The following is a 17286-nucleotide window of genomic DNA, read 5'->3' as shown; positions in this document are numbered from 1 at the left end:
TAAGAGCTTTCTCTTATCTACTGCTAATTTATTTATTCACTTATTTATTGTATCAGTCTCCAGTATTCTTACCTGGAGAATCCTATGGACAGAGGAGCCTGGCAGAATACTACTGTCTATAGGGTTGCAAGACTGTCCATAGGGTCGCAAGAGTTGGAAAAACCACCCACCACCATTGTATCAGTATAGACAAGTGGATATTTGTTTTCTTTGTTGAAATTTAATACTATTGTTACCAGTTTTGTTTCTGAAATTGTTCCAGTTGTGACTATTGGGAGCTCCTTCAGATTGGCCCCCATGATGCTGTGACACGCCTCCATCCTCTTTTTGAGCTTGTCCTCACTTTGGCACTGCCGGATGCTTAAGACAAGCTGAGCATCTCGTGTTTTCCCTGACCCCTGCCCCGGAAGCAATCCCCTCTCAAAGGGGTCTCTAGGCTGTGGTTTACGCTTCTGCTTTTGTATAAACACACACATACTTACTGTCTTCCAAGTATTTATTGGGGATGCACTGTATGCCAGACACAGAGCCTAGTCCCTGGCATTCATAAGTAGCTGTGAGGAGGTTAAGGTTCAAGGTCACTCAGGTGGTGAGCCATCAAGATCAGGACTCCAGTCTGTGATAGTAGTAAAGCGTGCCTTATGTGTGAGCACTCTGTGTCACACGCTTGCCCAAGGCCACACATATACAAGTGACAAGATACTTGCTAGAGACTCTGTGGCCTTGTGCTTCCTCCCTCTGCTATTATTTCAGGACTGCTGGCGTCTGGCCCTCCATTCTCTGAGAGCTATCGAGGGCCTCCATTATGTTTTATGTGGCATTAATTACCCAAAGCAGTAACTGCTGGAAAGTAAACAACCTATAAATCTTGCCAGCCCGGGCAATTGCCTCATGTTCTTGGGAACACGGTGATCTGGGCTGGAGGCCCTGTGCTGGGTTCCAGTGGCTGGGCAGAGCTGCACTGCAGGAGTGCCCAGTGGGTACAGCCCCGGGATGGGTGGGTGGGCGGGCAGGCAGGGGTGTGTCTGCCCTGGGCAGCACCCTGACGGCAGCAGTGGCTCTCCCTCCCCTAGACAGCCCAGGGGAAAGTCAGGTAGCCTGGGGCCCTGTTCCAGCTGGGTTGCCTCGGACTGGGTGACCTTGAATGGCCTTGGGCAGACAGGCTGCTCAGGGCAGGAGTGGCAGGGAGGGCGTGCAATCCCCAGGACAGTGGCCAGGCATGGGTGGGGCTCAGTATGCTTGTTGGTTGGATGTGCTAGTCATGATGGGCGTTTACTGAGTCCTTATTACCTGCCAGGCTGCAGGTGCATGATCTCATTTCATCCCCACAACAGTTTGCAAAGAACATTTTGCAGATGTAGGGTAAGAGGCAGGGGGGTTTGAGAACCTGCCCAGAACACGGGAGGGTCTGACCCTACCCCAGTGTGTCTGCCCTGACCCTGCTGCCCTCTCCCTGCCTGTCCTGGGCCAGGCCACAGGCTGCCACTACCTTGTGGTGTCACCTTGGGCGCATCAGCAGCTCCCTGGGCCTGGGTGACCTGACCCACAAAATGGGCTCAGTCATCTTGTGCGGCAGGTTCTCCGGGTGGCCGCCCAGAGAGACCTGAGGGTCTGACCTCATCTGTGTGTGTCTGGTGGTCTGTTTATTGGAGAAAGACTGTTTTTCCCAGATGCCCACCTGTCTGATTGACTTTTGGGCACCAGCCTGATGCTGGAAGAAAAGAAGTGCTGACCGTTGTCACCATGGCCACCTGTGACAGGCTTGGGATCGCATGAGACAGTGCTCCTCCGTTTCTTGTGCTGCATTTTTTTCAAATTTACATGTAATGATCTTAATTTCTTTTAAAAAGTTAATGCTGCAAATATATACAATGTGAGAGGGAAGGGTCTTTCTCTGCACTATTAGTTCCATATCTTTGGCTCACAAGTATAGAGATATACACTTTAAAATATAAATATAATTACTGTGTACATATTATTCAGTGGCTTGTTTTTTCCCATTCATATGTATGTGTGTGTGTGGTGGATTTGGTTCTGTTTAATTTTTTAAATAAGTTTTTTGGTTTCCACTATCTTTATTTTTTTAAAGTATCAGTTCAGTTCAGTTCAGTTGCTCAGTCGTGTCCGACTCTTTGCGACCCCATGAATCACAGCACACCAGGCCTCCCTGTCCGTCACCATCTCCCGGAGTTCACTCAGACTCATGTCCATCGAGTCCGTGATGCCATCCAGCCATCTCATCCTCTGTCGTCCCCTTCTCCTCCTGCCCCCAATCCCTCCCAGCATCAGAGTCTAAAGTATAGTCTATGTCTAATATTATATAAGTTACAGGTGTACAGCATAGTGATTCACAGTTTTTAAAGGCTATATTTCATTTATTGTTATTACAAAAAATTGGCTGTTTGTAATATATCCTTGTAACTTACTTTATACATATGTAATCTTTTTTATTGAAGTATAGTTGATTTACAATACCATGTTAGTTTCAGGTGTACAGCAGTGATTTAGTTATACATTTATATATACATTCTTGTGTGTGTGTGTGTGTGTGTGTATATATATATATATATACACAGAAGAATATATATAAGAATATATATATATATATGCAGCAGCATATATATATGCAGCTTCTGCAGCTTCTCTTCCATTATAGATTATTTCAAAATATTGACTATAGTTCCTTGTATTCTACAGTAGGTCCTTTACATATGTAATCTTTTCTTTAATTTTTTAAAAAATTTTTGGCTGTATTGGGTCTTAGTTGTAGCTCAGAGGCTCTCTAGTTGTGGCAAGCAGACTTTGTTGCCCCGAGGCATGTGGGATCTTCCCAGACCAGGGATTGAACCCGTGTCCCCTGTATTGGCAGGTGGATTCTTAACCCCTGGACCACCAGGGAAGCCTCTGTTCTGTTTTTTATTTTTGACCATTCAGTTCATTTTGTTTTTAGCTGTACCAGTATTGCTGGATCAAATAGCCTTAGAAAAGCATTTTTAATCTCATATGTGCCAGCAGTTCTGCAGCCTAGAGTGCAGGAGATGTGGCTGGACCCTAGGCTGCGTGTGTCTGTAGCTTTGATGGATATTGTCCAAAGGCTGGGACATCCCATCTCCCACTCCTGGCATGTGAAAGCTCATTTCCTCACATTTTGTCCTTGAGGGATGTTAGCAATCTGTTAAATGTTGGCCAGTCTGATAAATGAAACTGGCATTGCATTATTTTCATTCGGCCTGTCTTTGACCACTACAGAGGTTGAACATCTTTGCATGTTCTTGGCTTGGCTCACTAGTTCCAGCTCTGTTATTTGCTTTAGGGCATTCAGTGTCAGATTCTGCCTCCGTTAGTTAAAACCTAAAACACGTCAGTACTGTCCAAGGGGCGAGGCTGTGTGTGTGGTGTGCACATGTGCATATCTAGCTCAGGTAAACTGGTAGCTGGTTTGAAGCTTCTTGCCAGCTGGTAGCCTGAGGAACAAAGTTGCAAAGCACTGTAAGAAGTTGCAAAGAAGAAAGAGCTCAGCAAGAGGAGTGAAAATTATGTGCAAATTCCACCTTCACTGTCCATGGAATGTTTAATTGGAATCCGACCATGCCCATTCATCCCTGTGCTATCTGTGGCTGTTTCCTTGTTACAATGGCTGAGCATGGAAGATGTGACGGATCTTATGGACACATGGTTGAAAATTGTCACTGCCCAGCCCTTCCTGGAGAAAGTTTGCTGATGCCTGAGCTAGGAGATGTTGGTTATTGGGGGTTATACAAGGGTGGAGGGAGGAAGCTCGGTTTGCTGGGCCCTTGCCTGGGCTGGGCACGACTTAGAGGGCTTTGCCATGTGTTTTATATAAACTTCCTTGGCAGGATTTCCTCTTCTTTCCCTCTGTGCTCCTTGCCCTCTTTCCCCATTTCTGCTCCTCCCTGCTTGGGGGTGGAGGCAGGAAGGGGAGAGGGATGGAGGTTGGGCGAGAGGAAGGCTTTCATCCCCTTGTGGGTGGTGTCAAGGCTTTTAGACAAAGTCTAGGCCATTCTTCCAGGTGGTGACCAGCTCCCTAGAAGCCCCAGTCCAGCTGAGGGCCGCCCCCCACCCCCAAAGGCTGAGACCAGAACCCTAAAGCGGGAGGGGGTCACTGAGCTCCACTGGCCTCTACTGGTGGGGATGGAGCCTGTGGCCGTTGCTCCTCCGGCCCTGCCACGCCCTGTCACCATGGTTCCTCTGGACAGGGCTGGCTGCCATCTGCAGAGGCTGAATCCTGGGCCTGGGGCTCTTCCCTGCCTTCCTTTAAAAGGCCTTGAACTGCTCCATAGTGGAGGGTGGGGCAGAGTCATTGGAGGAAATTGCCTCAAAGGCTTTGGCAAAGCTTCGAAAAGCCAAGACGTGCTGTAATGACCTCATTGCAGGGAAGATTTTGAGCCAGGGACCTCCTGGGCACCTGCATCAACCTGCTGTGCTAGCTGCAATATTATCCACATTTTGGAGGTGTGGAAACTGAGGCTTACACATGGAGCCAAAATGATGGGCCCAGAGGGGAGTCTGGGCTCCAATCCTGGGTGCCAGCCAGATCCCCAAGATAATCATAAGGGACTACAGAAAAACACTGGTAGCTGCATAGCTGTGTAATGTTTACAATGACTGTTTAATTACAGTATATGATTATGATTTTCTGTATGCAGGCGTGGTACACACTTAAAAAAATTAAGTTGAAGTGAGTTGATTAAATAACACAGGCTCACATTTGCAGCAACATGGATGGACCTGGAGATTATCATACCAAGTGAAGTGAGACCAAGAAAGACAAATATCATGTTTTTGCTTATGTGTGGAATCTAAAATATGACATAATTTTATCTATGAAACAGACTCACAGACACAGAAAACAGATTTGTGGTTGTTCAGGGATAGGGAGGTAGGGGAGGGATGCACTGGGAGTTTGGGACTAGTAGATGCAAACTACTGTATATAGAATCGATAAACAAGAAGGTCCTATTGTATAGCCTAGGGAACTATATTCATTATCCTATGATAAACCTTAGTGGAAAAGAATATATGTATATACCACTGAGTCACTTTGCTATATAGCAGAAATTAACACAACTTTGTAAATCAACTATAGTTCAATAAATTAAAAACAATAGGCTGATACACTGCAGGTGGTTTTTAATTTCAGTGGCAAAATTGTGGGAGGGAGTGTGACTGAGTAAAGCAATGCAGCCCTTGCCCCCGGCATGTCCCTACACAGAGGGGGTGGTGTGGGGGGTGTACAGTGATGGCTCAGCAATGGGGCCCAAGAGAACCCCCCTCTATAGCAGGACTGGGGAGTTGGAAACAGACAACCATAATGCGATGCAGAATGCAATGCCAGCTCCAAGAGTTCTTCCTCCACTGAATTCTTTTGTGTGAGAGAGAGATACTTGAACAACGTGGGTTTGAACTGCGCACGTCCACTGATACACAATATTAAATTCGTTTCAATAGCAAATACACAATCTGAAGTTGGTGGAGCCCAGGGATGCAGAGGAACCGCGGATCTGGAGGGCAGTCTCTGAGATTGTTTGCAGCCACGCTGAGCCCCTGACCCCAGCAATGTTGTAGGGTCAACTGTATTTTAATTCAGATCGACTGAATGCTCTAGAGATGAGAGAACAAATACTCATGTGCCCAACGTGGTGTTTTCAGTGAAATTTGCTTCTGATTTTTACCTCTTTCTAATTCTGTTGCTTTTCCTCCCAAAAGCAAAATCATGGTTGTGAAGTTGGTTATACCACTGTGCACAGGCCAGGAAGATCCCCTGGAGGAGGGTATGGCTACCCACTCCAGTGTTCTTGCCTGAAGAATCCCATAGACAGAGGAGTCTGGAGGGCTACAGTCAATGAGGTCTCAAAAGAGTTGGGCACAACTGAGGGACTAACACATTCACTTTCACTGTGCACTCTAAAATTTTTACTCTTTGCACACTTTGCCACTAAAAATGACCAGTGCCATTTTTGCTGGCTCCAAACTTTATATAAAGTGGTTTTCTAGACATCCCTGCGCCCTTTGTTGAATGTTTCTGAGATTTCTCCATGTTGGTGCGTGTCTCTAGAGGACTCATTTTAAGTTCTGTGTGTTATCCCGTTTTTGAGTTCCATAATAAAATTGTCTTTCTCCTGTGACTGGTTATAGGTTGGTGATAATTTCTTACTGCAGCAAGCAATACCACACTGAGCAGTTTTTGTCTAAATCTCCCAGTGTGCATCAAGGACTTTATTAGGATGTTTCTCAAATTGATGTGCTTGACAGAAGGCTTCTGTGTGCTTAGCCTGACTTTCTTTCTTCCCCCCGAACTCTTGTCCCAGTGGTTGTATCTGTATAACACGTCCATCAGCAGTGCCTGAAAGTCCATTCTCCACATGCTCAACTGACATGTTTTGCCTCTCTGACAGATGTTAGATGATGTCTTATTTTACTTTACATTGCCCTGTTTACTTATACCATCCGGCACATCTTTCTGTGTGTTTGTTGACCTTTTTATGTTTTCATGGGATAACCATATGGCCCAGTTCACCAGATCTTTTCCCATTGATAGAGACTGTGTAGATACTAACAGCACCTCTGGCATTTTCAAAAGTGTCTCTTTGTAAATGTTAACAGAGAGAGTTTTTCCTACATGATGTAGAGGGCATAATTTTTTTCTTTGTGTATTTGTTTCTAGTTTAAAGAAACCCTTTCCTATCCCATGGTCAAAAAGTAGTCTCATATTTTTTTAGAAATGTTTTAGAAAGTTTTGCTTTTTTTCGTACAGTTTCTAATCACCGAGAATTAACTTATTATGTGTGGTGTGAGGTATGGATATATTTTTCCTATATGGATAACCTAAACTTATCCCCCAGTCTTGAAAAGTCTATCTTTTTTATTTTTATTTTTTAAAAATATCTATTTATTTGGCTGCTTCAGGTCTCAGTTGTGTCATGTGGGGCCTTTTGTTTGCAACTCATGGGCTCTGGAGCTTGTGAGCTCAATACTTGAGGCTTGCAGGCTTAGCTGCTCCATGGCACGTGGGATCTTAGTTCCCTGACCAAGGATCAAATCTACATCCCCTGCACTGAGAGGCAGATTCTTAACCACTGGACCACCAGGGAAGTCCCTAAGTCTGTTTTTTAAAATCACTGTTATAGATCAAATTTCCATGTATCTAAAAGTCTGTTTGGATCACAATAAACTGGAAAATTCTGAAAGAGATGGGAATACCAGACCACCTGACCTGCCTCTTGAGAAACCTATATGCAGGTCAGGAAGCAATAGTTAGAACTGGACATGGAACAACAGACTGGTTCCAAATAGGAAAAGGAGTACATCAAGGCTGTATACTGTCACCCTGCTTATTTAACTTCTATGCAGAGTACATCATGAGAAACGCTGGGCCGGAAGAAGCACAAACTGGAATCAAGATTGCCAGGAGAAATATCCATAACCTCAGATATGCAGATGACACCACCCTTATGGCAGAAAGTGAAGAGGAACTAAAGAGCCTCTTAATGAAAGTGAAAGAGGAGAGTGAAAAAGTTGGCTTAAAGCTCAACATTCAGAAAACGAAGATCATGGCATCTGGTCCCATCACTTCATGGGAAATAGATGGGGAAACAGTGGAAACAGTGTCAGACTATTTTTTTGGGGCTCCAGGATCACTGCAGATGGTGACTGCAGCCATGAAATTAAAAGATGCTTATTCCTTGGAAGGAAAGTTATGACCAACCTAGATAGCATATTCAAAAGCAGAAACATTACTTTGCCAACAAAGGTCTGTCTAGTCAAGGCTATGGTTTTCCAGTGGTCATGTATGGATATGAGAGTTGGACTGTGAAGAAAGCTGAGCGCCAAAGAATTGATGCTTTTGAACTGTGGTGTTGGAGAAGACTCTTGAGAGTCCCTTGGACTGCAAGGAGATCCAACCCGTCCATTCTGAAGGAGATCAACCCTGGGATTTCTTTGGAGGGAATGATGCTAAAGCGGAAACTCCAGTACTTTGGCCACCTCATGCGAAGAGTTGAAAGGGGATGACAGAGGATGAGATGGCTGGATGGCATCACTGACTCGATGGACATGAGTTTGAGTGAACTCCAGGAGCTGGTGATGGACAGGGAGGCCTGGTGTGCTGCAATTCATGGGGTCACAAAGAGTTGGACACGACTGAGTGACTGAACTGAACTGAACTGAAAAGTCTGTTTCTGGGCTCTTTATTTTATTTTTTTCCCTTTGTTCTGTTTGTCCTCATTCCAAAAGTGTCCTGGTTTTAGCTACTGTAACCTTATAATGTGTTCAGAGTATTTTGTTGTATTATTATTGAAATTTTTACTTTATTGAAGTATAGCTGATTTACAATTCTGTGTCAGTTTCTGCTGTACAGCATAGTGATCCAGTTATACGCACACATTCTTTTCCATACTCTTTTCTATTATGGTCTATCACAGGATATTGACTATAGTTCCCTGTCCTCTACAGAGTATTTTAAATGGGGTAGTAGTATGTGTTTCAGGGAGACTAGAATAGTCTAGACTATTCTAATAGACTAGAATATCACACCCAGTTTATCATGAGCAAGTGATATACCACAGAATGGTCACATAGCCACCAGACTTCTAAGACCCGTCTTGGTTCAGAGAACTGAGGTCATGGGCCTTAGGAATTTGAGCCTTGAAAGAAAGGGGAAGGTTTTGGTAGATGGAACAGGGTCATGAAATGAAATAAATATCAAGAAATTCAGGAGCTTCCTGAGTATCAGAACCAGAAGGGGGCATTGGAAGCCAGTAGACACTGTGCGGAGTAGTTTGGCTAAGTGACCAGTCTTCAGAGTCCAACAGACCTGGGTTTGATCTTCAACAAAATACTTCATCTCTGACTTTATTTCCTCATCTATACAGTGGGAGCCATACTGGGTTTTCCTCATAAAATGGTTGCTGCTGCTGCTGCTAAGTTGCTTTAGTTGTGTGCAACTCTGTGCGACCCCATAGATGGCAGCCCATCAGGCTCCCCTGTCCTTGGGATTCTCCAGGCAAGAACACTGGAGTGGGTTGCCATTTCCTTCTCCAGTGCATGAAAGTGAAAAGTGGAAGTGAAGTCGCTCAGTCATGTCCAACTCTTTGTGACCCCATGGACTACAGCCTACCAGGCTCCTCCGTCCATGGGATTTTCCAGGGAAGAGTACTCGAGTGGGTTGCCGTTGCCTTCTCCAAAGATGGTTGAGAGGGCTAAATGAAATAATGCTCAGAAGGGCTTAGCAATGTCCCAACTCATCGCTGGATGATAGTTAAATGATGGTGGTTTATTTATTATTCTATCCCCTTGATTCTAGGGCTTCCCAGGTGATGCTAGTGGTAAAGAACCCATCTGCCAATGCAGGAGATGCAAGAGACGCAGGTTTGATCCTGGGTCTGGAAGATCCCCTGAAGGAGGGCATGGCAACCCTCCATTGTTCTTGCCTGGGAAACCCCATGAACACAGGAGCCTGGCGGGCTGCAGTCTGTGAGGTCACAAAGGGTTCGACATGACCGAGCACATGCGCATATCACACCCATCCTTGATTCTAAGACCAACTCTTTTTCTTTTTCCACATGTCACAATTCTGAAATTAGAACAGGCTTTACTATCATACCGTGTAGCAAGCAGAGGATTTTACAGACAAGGAAATGTTTTATCTAGGGTCATGGAAAAAGTCGAGTTGGCCCTCCTAGGAATTACCTTTATTTCTAGTCCTAAAGGGGGGCAGGAAGGAGAACAGAGTGCCACACCAGATGCTGTGGGTAGACTTTAACCAGCACACAGAATGAAACCAGATGCCTTCAGAAAGGTGAAGGTGAGAGAGAGTCCTCTGTCCTGCAGACAACACCCACCAGGTTGGATGGGCTCAAGTTTCTGCCCCTGGCTCCATCCGCCACTGACTAGCCATGTGAGTTTGTTCAAGTCAGGTAACCTCTCTGAGCCTCTGCTTCCTTCTGTCAGGAGGACTCTTAATCTAAACTGCGCTGTTGATTCAGGTGAGTTAATCTCTGGGCAGACTTTCACGCTGAGTCAGCACCCAGTAAATGGAAGCTGTTAGCTGTTTCCTAAAGGCATGTTTTTCCCCACTGGCCACTGTCTTGCTTGGGGGTGACTTTCTTGATCATTCTTCCCCTCAGCTGTAGAAATCTTGCCTACTCTTTCAAGTCCATGGCAAATGTTCTCTCCTTGTTCAAACCCTTCCCCTCCACCTCCCCATTCTGGGTGAGGATCATCCGCTTTGGATCTCCATCGTTTCTTAGAGGCATTCTTCTTTGTATTTTTTTTCTTTTTAATTTTTAATTTAATTTTTATTATATAATGGAGTAAAATGGCAACCCACTCCAGTATTCTTGCCTGGGAAATCCCACGGACAAAGAAGCCTGGTGGGCTACAGTCCGTGGGTCCCAAGAGTCAGATACAACTGAGCGACTAAACCACCACTATCACCATAGTTGATTTACAATGTCATTTTAGATTCAGGTATGTAGCAGAGGGATTCATTTATATATACATGTATCCATTCTTTTTTTCATATTCTTTCCCCATATAGGTTATCATAGAATATTGAGTAGAGTTCCTTGTGTTGTAGTAGGCCCTAGTTGTTTATTTTATACGTAATAGAGTGTATATGTTAATCCCAAACTCCTAATTTATCCCTTTCCAATTTTCCCCTTTGGTGACCGTAAGTTCATCTTCTAAATCTGTGAGTCGGTTTCTGTTTTGTAAATAAGTTCATTTGTGCTGTATTTTAGATTCCACATATAAGTGATATCATGTGGTATTTGTGTTTCTGTGTTTGATCTATTTCACTTAGTATGACAGTCTCTAGGGTTTGTCTTATGCTGGTGCTGTTTTGATGTACCCCAGAGGATTGCCATCCCTTTGAGGGCAGGAGTGTGTCTTGCAAACCCTATAGTTTTAGCACAGAGGAGCCTTTCAGAGACCCCTGAGTCCCTCCTCTGCGTCAAACAGAACAGTGTTGAGCAGAACACACGCAGCCCTGGGCCTTGATAGAGCCCACTTTCTGTGGCTCCCACGGGTGTGTAGAAATGAGGCCAGCCAAGCAGAGAGATGCCCTCATCCCCCAGGTCAATTCTGCCACCCTGATCTTGTTCATCAGCCCGAGTATTGGTGTTGTGCTGGGTGGGAGGGGGCCGGGAGGCATATTGGCGTTGAGGCAGCCTGAATGGAGAGGGAACCAGGTGTCTGTCCGAAGCCTGAGCAGGGGGGGATGTAGAGTGGCTGGGGGACTCCATGGGGAAGGGTAGGGGGTAGGTCTCTGCTGCTGGTAGAAATGGCTGGGACCCTGGACCTGAAATCCCACTTAGTAGCTCTGATCCCTGAATGGCTGCCTGTGATGCTCAGACCTGGGAACTACTCTGTGTGGCACGGGAGGTACCTCCTGCCAGGCCTGAGCTGAGCTTGCCCTGCAGAGCCTGGGGTCAGTGTTAATGGGGCCCCAGGGCGCCTGTAAACCCACAGTAATGACCATTTGGGCCTTGGGCTTCATGCCAGAGCGGGCTGCATTCTTCCTCGGGGAAGGTGGAGGACACTGGAAAAACCAGTTAGGGCGTGGGAGGCTCCATTTCATGTAGCTGTCAAGAGAGTGTTGGCTCAGGAGCCCGGAAATGTTATGTGAAAAATCTGGCTTTTTCAGAAAGGTACTAGTGTCTGTTCAGATCAGCAAGACCCTTCGGAACCAGCATGAGGGCAGGACAGGAGTCTGGGTCTGTGCCTTTTCCTTCTGATGGGATGTGCCCAGCAGGACAACCTGAGCAGTTTTCATGGTCTTGGCCTGAATGGAGAGGGAGCCAGGGCTGGTGGAAGCCAGCTGGACAAGTCCTGCCTTCCTGAAGGGAGAAGGGAGCTTTGCTGAGTGGGCATCTCTGAGCCCAGCCAGCATTGTGTCCATGACCACACCACTGGGTCCCTCTGCTCCTCTCCCAAGATTCACATGGCCTTTGGCACGTGGCTGTTAATGCTCAGCAAATACTTGGAATGAATGATTGATTTCAGAGTGTCTGTCCATAATATTTTTCATTGAGAGGAGGACTATAGTAGTTTCAAGGGGTTACTTTAACAAAAGAGCTACAAACATGTTGGTTTAAAACAGAGCAGAGGTTTATTCTATCCCAGTTCTGGAGGCCGAAAGTCGGGAATCCGCCACAGCTGTGGAGGCTCTAGGAGAGAGTTTGTTCTTTGCGTCTTTCGGCTTCGGGTGGCTCCAGGCGCTCCTTGGCTTGTGGCCTCATCGGTCCAGCCTCTGCTCCCGTGCGTCCCTGCTTCTTCTTTTCTCTGTGTGTCCTCTTACAAGGGCACTTGTCGCTGGATGTAGGGACCTCCAGGGCAAACCAGGATCATCTCTCTTCACCTCAATATCCTTACCTTAATTGCATCTGCAAAAACTTTTTCCAAAGCAAAGATAATATTCCCAGGTTCTGGAGATTAGGGTATGGACATATCTTTGGGGGGCTACAATTCAACCTACTCCAGGGAATCTTAATATTTGTCCAATCACTGCTTTTTTAGACATAGTAAGTCCGTTAGCCACTGGGTTTGTGCTGCTCCTAGATGCATATATATCTATATCTGTGTCTTTCTCTCTATTAGATTTCCTTTTCTTTCATTGATTTAGGTTCAGTCCTTCCCCATTGAGTGTCTGATAAGCAGTCATTCATGTTAACACAAAACTTTAGGAAATTAACTTTTTAATCTAGTGGTAACTTGGATTAAGTCTGCAAAACCCAGGGAAACCTGAGTGAGGTCTGGGATTTAGTTAATTGCACTGTGCCATGGTCAGTTTTGATAATGCACCATAGTGAACTCAGATGCCACCCCTGGGGGAAGCTCGGGGCTGATGCTCAGGACCTTTGTGTACTAGTTTTGTAACTTCTTGAGAGCCTATCATTATTAAAAAAAAAGTTTTTTAACAGAGTTTGATTGGATTTACCAAGACCAATGATGAAATCATTTGTTCTCTCTTATTTGCAACACATCCATTGTTAAGCTGCAATGTGTGGCAAGGTGTTTTAGAGTTGTCACTGAGCTTGATTTGGAAAAAGTTGACATCATTTGATAGGTGGTCTTTCTGTCTAGGAATGTTTTGTATTGTATTTTTTCAAGGTATGTTTTATCTTCCAGTAAAATGTGTGTAGTTTGCTTCAGGTAACTCGTAGATACTTTAAAGTTTGGTGTTTTAAGTTTGTTCTTATGGATGGATCTTTTCCCCATCTGTATTCTTTAACTGGCTCTTGCTGGTTACATGCCCCAAACAGAATCCCCACACCTTTCAAATACATGAAATTCTTTCAGCTTGAGAAAATGCTCTTCATTCTGCAGTTAGAGACAATGTTTAACAGGTTTTTATTCATTCCTTTAAACTTGATCTCAGAAAGGGTCCATCCGTTCAGCTATTGAAGGTAGATTTAAGTATCTCTATTCTCCATCTGAGTGTATGGGGGATGTTCTTTATAGAGAAATACGAAGTTGTGCTCTGTAAATGTGATGCTAACTGTATTGTTTTGGATTCTGTCTTTGAAAGCTGTAGAGGTGCTGTCTCTCTCCAGCGGTCATGTGCATAACCTGGGGGGCCCTAGGTCCCTACCAGGTCAGATGGACAAATCCTGCCCATAGGTGATCTGAGCTGCTCTTGTCCCCGGCTTTTCTTCTCTGCTTTGGTCGCAGAGCCGTGAGGCCTGGGTGGGCACTGACAAGGCCTCTAGCGTGGCGAAGCCCCAATTTGAAAACAGAAGTGGAAAATGTACCATTAACTCCCTCCAGGTCAGTCTTATGAAATCCGACTGCTGGAGAACAGGAAACTGGGAGATTTTCAGGATCTGAACACAAAATATGTGAAGGTAAGGCTCCAGTCTGTACCTTGCCTTGGCACCTGGGGGCCTAACACCTGGGCTTGCACTGGGAATCGGGAGTGCTTGGGAGGTTTGGGGAAAACTCCAGGGACAGAGGTGGGCTCAAGGTCCCTGGAGTGTGTGGTCTGAGGGGCCTTGGTCAGGCTGGCAGTGCTGGGAGCTGATGGCCAGGTCACACAGACTCGGGTTGCAGCCTGGCTTTGCCTCTTCCCAGTGTATTCTGAGCCTCAGTTTGCTCACCTGCACAGAAGGTTTGTAAATGACCCATGTGTACGAAGCACGTAGCAGCCCTTGAGAGTAGGGCATCCCTCGCTGTTTGTGCTGTTGTTCGTATTGTTGGGGTTCCGAGGAGGGAGGGGTGACATGAGGAGCTAGGGGGAAAGGCCTCAGGCAGAGGGCCTTGGAGGAAGAGAGGTTTGTCTGATTGGGGGAAGGTCAGGGTGGGTTCCTTGCGGTTCCCTCTGGGCCCCACACTCAGCTGTTCTCACCCCCGCCCCCGCCCCCGGCCCCCAGAGCATCATCCGCGTGGTGTTTCATGACCGGCGTCTGCAGTACACGGAGCACCAGCAGCTGGAGGGCTGGCGGTGGAGCCGGCCTGGGGACCGGATCCTGGACATTGGTGGGTTTCTGGGCTGACTGGGGGTTCTTCCTGGGCACCATCCAGACCCAGCAGTGTCCAGGGTCTCTTACTACACTTCTGCCTTGTGTGAAACCCCATGGGAGCTGGTGGAGGTGACCACCTCATGAGCCCTGCCCTCCGGGAGTACCCTTTTTGGGGTACATGGGGGGGCATTTAGAAACAAGGACCTGTCATCAGGAAGTGAGAAGCAGGGAAACCTTCACAGAAGGATCCTGACTTGATGGAGGGCAGGGTGGGCATCAGAGAGGGGGCAACGGAAATGGAACTGAGGGCTCAGGCAGTGGTCTGCAGGCTTTTTATTCACAAAACTTGGGGCCACATGGGTTTTGGAATTCAGAAGTTGAAATATAGTAGGGTGTGTAGACCCACAGTCGGGTCACACCACCAACAGGCCATGTTCTTGTAGCCATATAGAGTGACGGCACACAATGGGGCGAAGACTCGGAATAGCTTCATGGAGATTCAAGTCAGGATTCTGCCAAATGAGCTATGCAGAACCTAGCTTTCAGAACTCTTGGCGTTTCAAATTGTGTGAGGAGTTTGGACCTGTAATAGGAGTCCTTCCCGAAATATTGGGAGTGGCTGACGATTGCACTTTTGTGTGTGTATGTGTGTGCACAGATATTCCACTGTCTGTTGGTATCTTGGACCCCAGGGCCAGCCCGACCCAGCTGAATGCAGTCGAGTTTTTGTGGGATCCTTCAAAGAGAGCGTCTGCGTTCATTCAGGTGAGCAGGAAGGAGGTTGCCCTTTGTGGGGAAGTCAGAATTTTGGGGTCCATCGTGTTGTTTCTCAAAACCATCCATGCGTGGGGCCTTGATGGGCTTTTGCCCTTGGCCACAGGCAAGGAGGCTGAGAAGGAGGGTGAATGGGCCCAGAACCATGAGACTGGTTGGTCACTGCGGCTAGGAGGAAGATATGGGGTGCTGTAGACTCCTGCGTGGGTGCTGCTCATCACTATGTAAGCTTTTTACGCAGTAACTGAGTCCTTGCATACAGAATTTGAAGTATAAATTTCTTTTTCATAATTGTTTCTATTATTAAATGTTTAATTCTGAAGCTCCTGGTATGAAAGTGAAAGTCTTAGTTGCTCAATTGTGTCTGACTCTTTGGAACCCCATGTACTGTATATCCCGCCAGGCTCCTCTGTCCATAGGATTCTCCAGGCAAGAATGCTGGAGTGGGTTGGCCATTTCCTTCTCCCAGGGATCTTTCCAACTCAGGGATTGAACCCGGGTCTCCCGCATTGCAGGCAGATTCTTTACCATCTGAGCCAACAGGGAAGCCCATAAGAGCTTCTGCTATGGACCTGACCTTATGTTAAACACTACAGCAGATCCAGGTGGCTGAGGGCATGGCCAGGGCCCTGTGCTTCTGGGCTTCCCCTGGCTCTCTCACTTGCTGTGGGTACCTTTTTGAGCATCTTGGTTTTCCTCTCTGTCTTATAAATTAGAGAATGAAAACAGAGGCATGACCACAGGCCTGGTTCATAGTAATCGCTCAGTGAGAGTAAGCGACCTTTTTGCCTTGCATGGTTATAATACTCGAATTGTATTTCAAAAGAATTATTATAATGTTATTGTTTATTATTACAATAATATGTATTTGTATTGGGTTGGCCAGAAAGTTTGTTCAGATTTTTCATACCACCTTATGGAAAAAACTGCAACTAACTTTTTTGCCAACCCAATATTATGACAATGTGATTACGTTATTATAGCAATCAGTACACATCAAGTGCTTTCTGTGTAGCAGGCACTTACCAGAAGTAAAGAAATGGTTCTAGCTTCTGGCCTGGCCTGACTAGGCTCCCAGGGACTAAGCTGTGGTCCCTGCTCTGTGCTGTCTGGGATTTGCCCAGCAGAGGTCTCAGGGGGAGGAGTGAGAGGGAGTTGCTAGGGTCAGTGGGCCTGGAGTAATGGCAAGGACTTAGCTGGTCAAGCAGGGCCTCCAAGGTCAAAGGATGGAAGTGAGAGGCTGTGGGGGGTGGCCAGTGGCCTGATGGAGTGGCCAGCACTGGGGGACAGTGGGGAGGTGGAGGCGGGCCTGACTGTGTGGGATGGACACATTTACTGGGAGAGGAGCTCCTGGGGGTTCAGACCCCACCCTCGCCCACCTCTGGCTGACTGCCTGCCGCATCCCCCGCAGGTGCACTGCATCAGCACCGAGTTCACCCCGAGGAAGCACGGGGGTGAGAAGGGTGTGCCCTTCCGGGTGCAGATCGACACCTTCAAGCAGAGTGAAAATGGAGAGTACACGGAGCACTTGCACTCAGCCAGCTGCCAGATCAAGGTGTTCAAGGTAGGATGGCCGCCAGTACCCCGCCCACCGCCACCCCAGCCCAGGACTGGAGGCCAAAACCCCAGAGCCCGGCAATGAGGGCGGCGGCCAGGGGCTGGGGGCTCCTGCCTGGGCTCTTTCACCCTCACAGCAGCCGGGCTCAGCTGTGCCTGACCAGAGTGGTGGGACTGGCACAGTTAGAGATTTCTGTTTTCTCCCAAGCACTTTGGCCACTAGATTCTGCTAAAAAAACAAGTCAGGAGACCCTCTTTGAAGGTCCTGACCATGGATGTTATTTTTCAAAATGTTTTTATAGCAGTATAGTTAATTTACAAAGCTGTGCTAGTTTCAGGTGTATAGCACAGTGATTCGGTTATATGTGTCAATTCTTTTCCATTATAGCTTATTACAGAATATTTCATATAGCGCCCTGTGCTGTACAGTGGGTCCTTGTTGGTTATCTGTTTTACATATGTTACCGGGTATCTG

At 46.7% G+C, this 17286-nt stretch overlaps 1 protein-coding gene across 4 annotated transcripts in view; it reads left to right on the top strand.

The window, feature by feature from the left end:
• Window positions 1-17286, top strand: part of TFCP2L1 (transcription factor CP2 like 1) — a 69833-nt gene that overhangs the window by 26197 nt on the left and 26350 nt on the right. For all 4 annotated transcript variants that reach the window (XM_004004762.5, XM_012140372.4, XM_042243986.1 and 1 more), the window contains 4 exons: window positions 13789-13865; window positions 14391-14496; window positions 15139-15245; window positions 16666-16818. In XM_004004762.5, coding sequence (XP_004004811.1) covers window positions 13789-13865; window positions 14391-14496; window positions 15139-15245; window positions 16666-16818 — 443 coding nt within the window. The remainder of the gene's footprint in view (window positions 1-13788; window positions 13866-14390; window positions 14497-15138; window positions 15246-16665; window positions 16819-17286) is intronic.

Source organism: Ovis aries, chromosome 2, assembly GCF_016772045.2.
Source record: "Ovis aries strain OAR_USU_Benz2616 breed Rambouillet chromosome 2, ARS-UI_Ramb_v3.0, whole genome shotgun sequence".
NCBI classification, from domain to species: domain Eukaryota; kingdom Metazoa; phylum Chordata; class Mammalia; order Artiodactyla; family Bovidae; genus Ovis; species Ovis aries.
The sequence above is the reverse complement of the archived record's forward strand: the minus strand, read 5'-3'. Positions and strand labels throughout refer to the sequence as shown.